This window comes from Oncorhynchus mykiss, chromosome 7 (genome assembly GCF_013265735.2).
Source record: "Oncorhynchus mykiss isolate Arlee chromosome 7, USDA_OmykA_1.1, whole genome shotgun sequence".
NCBI lineage: Eukaryota > Metazoa > Chordata > Actinopteri > Salmoniformes > Salmonidae > Oncorhynchus > Oncorhynchus mykiss.
The window spans coordinates 68008992-68021937 of NC_048571.1; the positions used below are offsets into that span (position 1 = coordinate 68008992).

Sequence of the window (12946 nt, forward strand, 5' to 3'; positions counted from 1 at the left end):
AACGTCATCTTAAATCAGCCATAAATTCCCTTCTTGACAGGGAGAATGGAAGCTTCTTGTGTATGTATAACAGTGAGGGGCAATTGAATGCAAGCTTCACTAAAACATTTCAATTGAAAAAAAATGTATTGCCTGTCTATGGGTAACAGGTTTGACATGTTATGCTCGACCCACTCAGTTTTCCACTTCAGAATACCAGCAAATGGCCAGAGAGTAGAACCAGCTCACCTGCATTTAAACTATGGTTTGACTATTAGTTGTGCAATGTATCTTTTGAAAAAACATATTTATAAAAGGAATAGTTTCACCATATTAAAATGAGATTTCAGTTCATGTAACATGGTTGAAATTAAAATGAGAGACATTCTTTTTTCTGTTTTCTTTTTTCCCTTAAAATGAATCACTAACATGAAATAAATAATAATCTTAAGTTATGACTTTGTCAAAGCAACAAAATAACATGGGCTTTACAATGATGGGGAAACCTTGGAGAAATGTTGGGTGTAAGTGGGGTAATATCTTCCTAGAAGTCACAGAGGATACACAGAGGGACATGTCAAAATGCTGAATTTTGGCACTTTAGCAAGTCTTTATTCATATTAAAATGTTTTCATGTGTTCTATATTAAAGGGCATTTAATATAACAAGCTTTTAAAATTCAATATTTGTGGACAATTTCTACTTATGTAACGGTTTTCTTCCATTGAAGGAGAGGAGGACCAAAATGCAGCGTGGTTAGAGTTCAACATGTTTAATCAAGACCATACACGAGAACACTACAAAATACAAAACAACAAATGTGAAAACCAAACCTAACTGGTGCAATGACACAAAGACAGAAGACATCCACCCACAAAGTACCCACAGAATATGGCTGCTGAAATATGGTTCCCAATCAGAGACAACAATAGACAGCTGCCTCTAATTGAGAACCAATCTAGGCAACCATAGACATACAAACGACCTAGAAAGGAGACAGCCCCATAAACATACAAAAACCCCTAGACCAGACAAAACACATAAATCCCCCATGTCACACCCTGACCTAACCAAAATAATAAAGAAAACAAAGATAACTAAGGCCAGGGCGTGACAACTTAAAATATCAAAGGGACGCAAAAGGTAATCGTTTCATGGAATTACCCATATACTAGTATGGATTCTGCACAGACACCAATCACTTGCCTAATATATATAATGTAAAGTTCAGTAAGCCTGGTAGGGGACATCTGGTTGCGTGTGTGAAGATAAATATAAATATAAATTGTGTTCTGTCCATGTGAGAGATACAGAGGAAGTGGCTGAATGAACAGAGCACCTCCATATTCGTAGGAGCGATATGGTGAAGCAGCAGAGGGAGGCAGGCATGCAGGCAGACCGCAAATGTTCCACAATTTTACCTATTGAACATGGCCTAGGTGGTGAGTTCACTGACTGATAATGAGACAGGTTTTGGGTTAGGGCCAGGGTTTTAGAGCTCACCTCCTCGTTCTCGATCTTGAGTGTGGCCAGGCGGGACTGGAGCTGGTGGTGACGCATCAGGAGCTCTGTCTGCACCGGCTGCTGGGCACTCACCTGACACACCTAGTAGTGAGAGTGAGTGAGTGAGTGAGTGAGTGAGTGAGTGAGTGAGTGAGTGAGTGAGTGAGTGAGTGAGAGAGAGAGAGAGAGAGATTGAGAATTTACAGTAGTGTTTGTTTGGGATGCCAGAAAGGAACTGACCCAAAGATGCTGGCATTGCTGATGCAAGCCACACAGGACCAGACAGAAGAAACACAGACATAGTGGGAGGCACAATCACCCCTCCAATCACCTCTCCCTCACCTCGTCGCCCATGTGTGGCTGGTAGTCGAAGCGGGCGGGCGGGCAGAAGATCTGGCTGTGCATGTCCATGACCCTGTGTTTGTCCCCCCTGACATCCATGGCATCCACGGCACCCTCCAGCTGGTCCAGCCCCTCGTGGCGGGATGTCTCCAGGCTGTACTCTGCAGACAGGTAGGTCCTCAGGGTCCGTGCCAGGCTGGCATGGTAACCCAGGTCACAGCACTGGGGAGAGGCATGGACAGCCATTACCACCATTGTGAATCCTTAATGTTAGTTACAGACCAATGAGGAGAGATGATGTGTTATAAGATGCTACTATGCTTCAATTGATTAAACTACTGTATTTATTTTTCATTGCAATCAATTGAACGGTAACTTAGAATAATGTGTTACAAGGTGCTAATGTGTTACAAGATGCTACTGATCTTTTGTGTATCAAATGGATGCATTTTTCCTGTGTATCTAATATTCTCACTTTGTTAGAATCAGCATGTACTGTACCACTCACGTCTATCATGTCAGAGACATCGTAGATGTAATATTTGGCCACCAGAGCATTGGTTGCCACCAGGTTCAACAAATAGTCATTCCGTGCTTTAGTGCACTTCAGCTTGTTTTCAGAGTACTTGGCCTGTCTCTGAGGAGAGGGAGAGAAGAGGGAGAGAGACAAAGACAGACAGACGGAGAGACAGAGAGAGAGCGAGTCATCCGTCAGTATACCATAGAATATCGATGTCTCTGTAAATGGATTTCTATACTAAAGATGTAATACAGTTTGTTCCATTTAAAGAAGTCTAATTTTATCCAAAAAAATGTGCATGTGCCATATGAGACAATAGAGGTCTAGTCTTACCATGGCAACAAAACCACTTAATATTTTTGCTCATTAGTGTATACATTAACTTATACATTTCAAAGGCTAATGCATCCAAGTTCTCTGAGCTTTTACATACATTTGGACACATACACACACAAGCCCAAGACACACCTTCTCCTTCATCTTCTCTATCTTCTTGGCGGAGCTGCGTCGCTGTTGGCGGTCGTCATGGCGCAGGAGGCTGGTGCTGACATCATTGGCCTTGCCGATCTGCTTTTCTCCCTGTTTCTCCGCCTCCTTCAACTTGCTCTCTGCACTGATGCTCTCTGTGTGGTACATGTGGTATGTCTTCATCACCTGCTCAGGACACAAAACATACATACAAAATATACATTAAAGTTAACTACATGCACACTAAGTTCACCAGAAGGTTCTGGGTCTAGACGTTTACATTGGTCATGAGGGAAACTCCCTATCTCAATGGAGTAACCACACAATAAACACCAAACTCACGATAAGCGTGAATATTTTGTAGAATTTATCATTTCCGCCAGTAGTTTGAAAGTAGCGCAAGTAGGTCCCAGAAAATTGTGCACAATTGTGTATGTCGTCATCCATTTCATGATATGTAACTGCACATGTTCTTTCTAAAAATAATTATAATAATTTTTGCTGCAATTCGTATGATATGTTAGGAATTTTAATATGTACAATATGTTGTGAAAAAGTGCTTAAGATCCCATTCAATCACGTTAATGTTAATGGAAGATTGGTTAGACATGGATATCTAAAGAAGATTCAGCATATAAATCCACCTGTATATTGTACACTGAATAAGAACACAGAAAGACAGCTACTGTCAGATATGTTGTGGATGTATGACTGAGTGCTAAAACTAGGTTACCTCTCTTGATTTCCTTTCCATTCACACGCAAATATATCATCCTCTTTCTTACAGGTCTCCTAACAACTCTGATTTAAGTAATACATGTGAGGAGAGAGCAAGTGAAATCAATCAACAGGAAGTCTGTCAAAGCCAGAGAACCTTTCCTCTAGTTACGTTACAGAGAACCTTTCCTCTAGTTGATATAGAGAGAACCATTCCTCTAGTCTACACTCAAAAAAAAAAGGTTCTACAGTTATACTTATAGGATACTTCAGATGCGCTTATGGCACACGCCGTTAGGTACTCACATAGTACTGGTTGTTAAAGACAACCTTTCCTCTAGCTATGTAATAGAGAACCTTTCATTTTTCCTCTGACTGCTGCTGGGTGTGAAACAAGAGAGGAATCCTTGATTCTGACTGGAAGCCAGAAAAGGCTGGAGACATGTTAATGCAAAGCTCTCACATTGTGCATAATACATCAATACATTGCATAAAACATGTACAAATACAGAAATATCGATTTTACGTAAGTATTCACACCCTTGAGTCAATACTTTGTCAAAGCATCTTTGGCAGTGATGACAGCTGTGAGTATCTCTGGGTAAGTCTCTAAGAGCTTTCCACACCTGGCTTGTGCAACATCTGTCCATTATTCTTTTCAAAATTCTCCAAGCTCTGTCAAATTGGATAACTATTTCCAGGTCACAGATTTTCAGAACTGTAACTCGGCCACTCTTCTTGGTAAGCAACTTGTAACGGTTCTCCTCCTCTTCTGAGGAGGAGTAAGAGAGGTCGGACCAATTTGCAGCTTGGTAAGTGTTCATTTTAATAAGAAAAACTGAACGCTACAAAAATACAAAATAACAAATTGAAACAAACGAAACGGTCCCGTGTGGTAACAAACACTAACACGGACCTCTCTACCCGCCTCCGTGGCCTCTTTAACGCGGCGACCCTCGCCGCCAACCTCGGACTGGGAACCCAAGCCACGGGTCCCGAATGGACGGGAGATTCCGGCAGCACCGGACAGACGGGAGATTCCGGCAGCACCGGACAGGAGGGAGACTCCGGCAGCTCCGGACAGGCGGGAGACTCCGGCACCTCCGGACAGGAGGGAGACTCCGGCACCTCCGGACAGGAGGGAGACTCCGGCAGCTCCGGACAGGCGGGAGATTCCGGCAGCTCCGGACAGGCGGGAGACTCCGGCAACTCCGGACAGGCGGGAGACTCCGGCAACTCCGGACAGGCGGGAGACTCCGGCAGCTCCGGACAGGCGGGAGACTCCGGGAGCTCCGGACAGGCGGGAGACTCCGGGAGCGCTGGGCATGAGGAAGACTCTGGCAGCACTGGACAGGCGGGAGCACCTGTAGGGAGGAGACGGAGAGACAGCCTGGTGCGGGGGGCTGCCACCGGAGGGCTGGTGTGTGGAGGCGGCACCGGATAGACCGGACCGTGGAGGCGCACTGCAGGTCTCGAGCACCGAGCCTGCCCAACCCTACCTGGCTGAATGCTGAATGCGTAGCCAGGCCAGTGCGGCGAGGTGGAATAGCCCGCACTGGGCTGTGCTGGCAAACCGGGGACACCATTTGTAAGGCTGGTGCCATGTACCCCGGCCCAAGGAGACCAGATGCACTGAGCCGGCTTCATGGCACCTGGCTCGATGCCCATTCTAGCCCGGCCGATACGAGGCGCTGCTATGTATCGCACCGGGCTATGCCTGCGCACCGGGGTTACCGTGCGCCTCACGGCATAACATGATGCCTGGCCGGTCCCCCTCTCTCCACGGTAAGCATGGGGAGTTGGCGCAGGTCTCCTACCTGACTTCGCCACACTCCCCGTGTGCCTCCCCCAATACATTTTTGGTGCTGCTTCTCGGGCTTCCAGCTGCACTGCCGTGCTGCCTCCTCATACCACCGCCGCTCAGCTCTCGCTGCCTCCAGCTCTGCCTTGGGGTGGTGATATTCCCCAGCCTGAGCCCAGGGTCCTTTGCCGTCCAGGTTCTCCTCCCATGTCCACGAGTCTTGAGATCGCTGCTGCTGCTGCCCGTTGCCACGCTGCTTGGTCCTTTGGTGGTGGGTTCTTATGTAACGGTTCTCCTCCTCTTCTGAGGAAGAGTAGGAGAGGTCGGACCAATTTGCAGCGTGGTAAGTGTCCATTTTAATAAGAAAAACTGAACACTACAAAAATACAAAATAACAAAGTGAAACAAACGAAACAGTCCCATGTGGTAACAAACACTAACACGGAAAATAATCACCCACCACTCAAAAGTGAAACCAGGCTACCTAAATATGGTTCTCAATCAGGGACAACGATAAACAGCTGCCTCTGATTGAGAACCATACCAGGCCAAACACAGAAATCCCAAAACATAGAAAAAGGAACATAGACAACCCACTCAACTCAAGCCCTGACCATACTAAAACAAAGACATAACAAAAGAACTAAGGTCAGAACTTGACACAACTCCAGTGTAGATTTGGGCTTGATCCATCCAGTTTTCTCCTATCACAGACATTAAACTCTGTAACTGTTTTAAAGTCAACATTGGCCTCATGGTGAAATCCCGGAGTGGTTTCCTCAATCTCCGGCAACTGAGTTAGGGAGGACACGTATCTTTGTAGTGACTGGGATGTATTGATACACCATCCAAAGTGTAATTAATAACTTCACCATGCTCAAAGTCAAAGAGATATTCAATGTCTGCTTTTTTTAACCATCTACCAATAAGTGCCCTTCTTTCCAAGGCATTGGAAAACCTTTGTGATTGAATATGTGTTTGAATTCACCGCATGACTGAGGGACCTTGAAGATAATTGTATGTGTAGGGTACAAACATGAGGTGGTCATTCCAAAATCATGTTATACACTATTATTGCACACAGTCCATGCAACTTATGTGACTTGTTCAGCAAATTTTTACTGAACTTATTTAGGCTTGCCATAACAAAGTGCAATATTTATTGACTGAAGACATTTCAGCTTTTCATTTTTTATTAATTTGTTAACAATGTTCAGAAAATAATTCCACTTTGACATTATGGAGTATTGTGTGTAGGTCAGTGACCCAAAAAAATCAACAACATTTGTAAAGAGCCAAGGGATGTGAATACTTTCTGAAAGCACTGTACAAGTACTAGTTATGGATAATGTCACCTACTGCGTGTATGTGAACGTTTCAGTATGAGACATACAGAGAGAAAGCTGTTTAGAAAGCCAATAAATGAACATCTGCATCATAATATAGTATGCTGTATTTCATGCAGAATCATTCTCTTGTGGCCATTAAGCCATGTATTTTAAGTGACAGTATTTACATGTATTTACATGGGTTTCATGTAGCAATGCCTGCTGCACAGTGTGATGGTGCACATTGTATCTTATAAAAACAAGAAGGGATGCAGTCAGTCTTTCTTCAACTCTTAGCCAAGAGAGACTGGCATGCATATTATTGGGCCGGCAGGGTAGCCTAGTGGGTAGAGCTTTGGACTAGTAACCGAAAGGTTTCATGTTCAAATCCCCAAGCTGACAACGTAGAAATCTGTAGTTCTGCCCCTCAACCCCTAGGCTGTCATTGAAAATAAGAATTAGTTCTTAACTGACTTGCCTAGTTAAATAAAGGTAAATTAATTAACTGATTACAATGAAGAACACAAATGAAGAACAAAAATGTGCCGCTATGTTCTGGGCCAGCTGCTGCTTAACAAAGGTCTTTCTTTGCAGCACCTGGCCATATGACTGGACAATAATCAAGATAAGATAAAAACTAAAGCCAAAAGGACTTGCTTTGTGGAGTGTGGTGTCAAAAAAGAAGAACATCTCTTTCACGGACAGACCTCTCCCCATCTTTATAACCATTGAATCAATCAATGCTTTTTGTGCTATTGCTCTGTCTGCCTGCTTGCTACATGTTTCATGTCCTATGTTGCTCTGCATGTGCTCACTGCTCATTGTTTGTCTGTATTGTTATTGCAAACATAGGCATCACATTTCACAAATGAGCACCTTCTTGTCACAAGCACACACACACACACACACACAGATACACACCCACCCACACACACAAAAAAAATCTAACAGAAACATAACCTGGGGCATTATGATGTGTGACAGTGAACGGGCAGGAAGGGAGTGTGGTGGTGGTGGGGGGGTAAATGGAAATAGAGTCGTATATATACTGACATGAAATCATGAAAGCGAGAAAGGGTAGGCTTTGAAGGTTCAATGTGGTTGGTGTGGATGGTTAGGTGGCGTGGGAGCGTTGATGTTAACGCATCAAAGACAGGCTTGTGTGAGTGTGTTCAAGCATACGTTATTGTGTGTGTGTGTGCATGCGTGTGTATGCATACTCTTCTATGTATGTACACAGTCAATGTATGGTTTTGTGTAGCATGTGCTGAATATGTGACTATGTGATGATGATGTGACACCTTGGCAGTAAGCAGCCCTCCACTGCAAGGGAAGTGAGTCGGCTTGGAGCAGAGCCAAGGCATATAGAGTTTCTCCTTCAACTGCAACTTCTCTCACGGCGGGAGTAAAAAAACAAATCATGTCCTCCGGTGTAGAACCAAATGACCTGTGTAGCAAGGCTGTAAGGGAGATACCTAGTCAGTTGCACAAATTTGTCTTCCCTATATAACCTAACTTTCTGAATCAGAGAGGAGTGGGGGCTGTGTTAAAATAACATCATCAGCACCCAGGGAGCAGTTGTTGTTGGGGGTTAACTGCCTTGCTCTAGGGCACAAAGGCTCGGTGATTCGAACCAGCGACTTTTCAGTTACTGGCCCAACGCTCCTAACCGCTAGGCTACCTTCTGATTGCTTATAAAGCTATTCTGCTCTGGGCAGGTCCTGTTCTATCCAGACACTACAGAGCAGAGAGTCTGAGAGGGTCTGAGGTCGGCCTAGCCAAATGGAGTTAGCCTGTTAGCTTCAGGCAAACTAACAAACATGGGGAGTGGATGAAAGGAGAGATGATGAACAATACAGACAGATTGGGGGAGAAGGAGAGAGAGAAAAAAAGAAAGAGATTGAGAAAGAGAGAGAATTAAATGTTGTTGTTGTTTACTCACAGTGTAGAGCTCGTTTGTGACTTTCACTAACTCCTCATGCATCTGCACCCCGATTTCTTTGCTCTGGGACAAAAAACAGGAACAAAAGGCATGTGAATAAATCTCACAGGTGACTGGAAGAATATCTTGAACAGACCTGGCTTTGCTTCACTGAGGCATGAATACATCCGTTTCCCTTGGGTATGTGTCTGTATGGGAGATATGTGTTTTCCTTGGGTATGTGTCTGTATGGGAGATATGCGTTTCCCTTGGGTCTGTGTCTGTATGGGAGATATGCGTTTCCCTTGGGTATGTGTCTGTATGGGAGATATGTGTTTCCCTTGGGTATGTGTCTGTATGGGAGATATGTGTTTCCCTTGGGTATGTGTCTGTATGGGAGACATGTGTTTCCCTTGGGTATGTGTCTGTATGGGAGACGTGTTTCCCTTGGGTATGTGTCTGTATGGGAGACATGTGTTTCCCTTGGGTATGTGTCTGTATGGGATACATCTGTTTCCCTTGGGTATGTGTCTGTATGGGAGATATGTGTTTCCCTTGGGTATGTGTCTGTATGGGAGATATGTGTTTCCCTTGGGTATGTGTCTGTTTCTGAGAGATGACTGAACAGTGTGAAATGTTGTTTCCCTCTATTTGTAAAAAGGCCTTATAGAATACTATGCAGTGTACATGCAGGCAGCTAAGAATAGACATTTCTAATGTCTCCTACTGACCATATTCAAATCACACATTCACGATTCCAACTCAGTTACTGTAACTCGCAGGAGCGGAGTGTCTGTGATGGACAGTGATAGAATGTACAGCCAACAATGAGAGGGTACGGAAGGCAGCTAGAACAGAGTAGTTTAAGAAATCCTGTAAAAGTAGTGTTAGGTTCTAATTTCTGGTACAATAATCCACATAGACTCTAAGAAAACTCAAGCTACTGTAGATTGTCGTAGCTGCAAAAAGCACACATACAGGTCACAAGCACATAACTTCCGACTAGGCCCCAGTTTCCAACTTCTTCGTCTAGGACGAACAATCAGTCTCTGCAGGAACTGAGTATGTTCCTCATGTTGGTTATCATGTATCAGCGTCCAGAGTCCAGAGCCTTCACACTCCTAGGTGCCTTTCACAGGTCTTCTTATCAGTCTGGCCTTGAGGTATGGGAGTACACATTCCTAGTCTCCTACAGTCCACTAGATAATTCAACTTCTCATACACAAAGAGCCTAAACTCAACACTACTTTCAATCTCTAAGAATACAGTATAAATTCATATTAATAGTATAAATATAAATCAGTAAAGACAGTGTAACAGAATAGTAATTCCCATCTATCAGCTCTAACTCCAGACACATGGTACCTATTCAACCATTATGGAATCATTCTTGCCCTCAGAGACAGTGCCCCTTTCCCTCAGCCCAAATACAATGCACATAGATCCTTCTATCTAACCCATAACATGATAATTACTACTGCTAGGCTTATTACACAACAGATCAAAACGGGCTCCAGTCAGAAAGTCGTCAACAGTAGGAACAGTTTTCCTCTTCAGTAATACATTACAGACAGACCCCTCAAGTGAAAGCACAGGTAAGTGTGTTGTTAGTGTAGTATATAGGGTGGAGTATGTCAGTGATGGTAGGTTGTCACGGCCATGGTTGTCATTGTTGTTAGGCCCAGCAGCTGAACTTTCCTCTGAGAGATAGGTGCTGCTATGGCAACACCACTACATTTACACCTATAAGGACAACTTAAATGGTTAATTCATTAGCAGAAGCCCTATTTTTAGGTTAGTTTATTCATGTTGCACAACATTTGCTTCTACATTGAAATGCATGGTGTGTGTGTATATGTCACATAAAGCAGATGGTGGTACTGCTATCAGCCTAGGCAATGTAACAAACTTTACGCCACTCCATGAAACATTTTGCTGAGGAAGACATTTTATCATTTTTCAGCAGGCAGTTACTCAGCCACCTCTCGGCAGCTCAGCCCACCAGGCAGCTCAGCCAAACCCAGTCCACCAGGCAACAGTAACCCAGCCTCATCACAGCTCACCCCTGACAGCATATCCATCCCAAGACGACATAAATAATGTGAGACTCCACCCGGTTCCTGTGGATCAATACTGATCTGTGCTTTCCCTAGCAGACCGTTCCATCATACTGTAGTCCCTGAACCATGGCCACTTTCTGCTCTGCCCTCTGCCTCTCTTTCTCAGACATGCTTTATAGCTCTGATTGGTCTAATGTGTACACTTAAATGCCCAGTACAGTCAAGAAATTAGATGTTTCTGTGTTCTATATGTATTTCCACACAATGAGGTTGGAATAATACTGTGAAATTGTGAAAATGACAATGCCCTTTTAGTGTAAGAGCCGTTTGAAAAGACCGCCTAAAATGAGTTAATCAACCAATAATAAAGAGAGTTCCAAACCTCCAAACCTCCACTCCCACACAGACCACTCCCAGACAGTCCTAGTTTGAGTAATTACTCTTTGACAAGAAGCTATTGTTTTTAATTTGTTTAAATCTTTTTAATTAAAAACAATCACAGTAAGGTACCTTATTGTTAAACAGAAATTATTTGACATTGAAATAAAACAGTTGCATTGATTAACAGGGACAATTCATGCAGCAATATACAGTGCCTTGCGAAAGTATTCGGCCCCCTTGAACTTTGCGACCTTTTGCCACATTTCAGGCTTCAAACATAAAGATATAAAACTGTATTTTTTTGTGAAGAATCAACAACAAGTGGGACACAATCATGAAGTGGAACGACATTTATTGGATATTTCAAACTTTTTTAACAAATCAAAAACTGAAAAATTGGGCGTGCAAAATTATTCAGCCCCTTTACTTTCAGTGCAGCAAACTCTCTCCAGAAGTTCAGTGAGGATCTCTGAATGATCCAATGTTGACCTAAATGACTAATGATGATAAATACAATCCACCTGTGTGTAATCAAGTCTCCGTATAAATGCACCTGCACTGTGATAGTCTCAGAGGTCCGTTAAAAGCGCAGAGAGCATCATGAAGAACAAGCAACACACCAGGCAGGTCCGAGATACTGTTGTGAAGAAGTTTAAAGCCGGATTTGGATAGAAAAAGATTTCCCAAGCTTTAAACATCCCAAGGAGCACTGTGCAAGCGATAATATTGAAATGGAAGGAGTATCAGACCACTGCAAATCTACCAAGACCTGGCCGTCCCTCTAAACTTTCAGCTCATACAAGGAGAAGACTGATCAGAGATGCAGCCAAGAGGCCCATGATCACTCTGGATGAACTGCAGAGATCTACAGCTGAGGTGGGAGACTCTGTCCATAGGACAACAATCAGTTGTATATTGCACAAATCTGGCCTTTATGGAAGAGTGGCAAGAAGAAAGCCATTTCTTAAAGATATCCATAAAAAGTGTCGTTTAAAGTTTGCCACAAGCCACCTGGGAGACACACCAAACATGTGGAAGAAGGTGCTCTGGTCAGATGAAACCAAAATGGAACTTTTTGGCAACAATGGAAAATGTTATGTTTGGCGTAAAAGCAACACAGCTGAACACACCATCCCCACTGTCAAACATGGTGGTGGCAGCATCATGGTTTGGGCCTGCTTTTCTTCAGCAGGGACAGGGAAGATGGTTAAAATTGATGGGAAGATGGATGGAGCCAAATACAGGACCATTCTGGAAGAAAACCTGATGGAGTCTGCAAAAGACTTGAGACTGGGACGGAGATTTGTCTTCCAACAAGACAATGATCCAAAACATAAAGCAAAATCTACAATGGAATGGTTCAAAAATAAACATATCCAGGTGTTAGAATGGCCAAGTCAAAGTTCAGACCTGAATCCAATCGAGAATCTGTGGAAAGAACTGAAAACTGCTGTTCACAAATGCTCTCCATCCAACCTCACTGAGCTCGAGCTGTTTTGCAAGGAGGAATGGGAAAAAATTCCAGTCTCTCGATGTGCAAAACTGATAGAGACATACCCCAAGCGACTTACAGCTGCAATCGCAGCAAAAGGTGGCGCTACAAAGTATTAACTTATGGGGGCTGAATAATTTTGCACGCCCAATTTTTCAGTTTTTGATTTGTTAAAAAAGTTTGAAATATCCAATAAATGTCGTTCCACTTCATGATTGTGTCCCACTTGTTGTTGATTCTTCACAAAAAAATACAGTTTTATATCTTTATGTTTGAAGCCTGAAATGTGGCAAAAGGTCGCAAAGTTCAAGGGGGCCGAATACTTTCGCAAGGCACTGTATCCTTCTGTCATTTAGGGATATGGAAATTACAGGACAGATACTGAGATTACAATTTACTCTGAGAATGAGACCATCTTCTACGTTGAAACCATG

The 12946-nt window shown here is 43.5% G+C and overlaps 1 protein-coding gene across 9 annotated transcripts in view; it reads right to left on the reverse strand.

The window, feature by feature from the left end:
• LOC110528336 (SLIT-ROBO Rho GTPase-activating protein 3) overlaps positions 1-12946 on the reverse strand; it is an 89300-nt gene that overhangs the window by 38983 nt on the left and 37371 nt on the right. For all 9 annotated transcript variants that reach the window (XR_005052647.1, XR_005052648.1, XM_021610330.2 and 6 more), the window contains exons 4-8: positions 8601-8663; positions 2813-2998; positions 2333-2461; positions 1825-2046; positions 1483-1584 (exon numbers count right to left, since the gene is read on the reverse strand). Coding sequence is in view for 7 of the 9 variants with exons in the window: in XM_021610330.2 (XP_021466005.2) it covers positions 1483-1584; positions 1825-2046; positions 2333-2461; positions 2813-2998; positions 8601-8663 (702 nt within the window). In the remaining 2 variants the exon portion in view is untranslated. The remainder of the gene's footprint in view (positions 1-1482; positions 1585-1824; positions 2047-2332; positions 2462-2812; positions 2999-8600; positions 8664-12946) is intronic.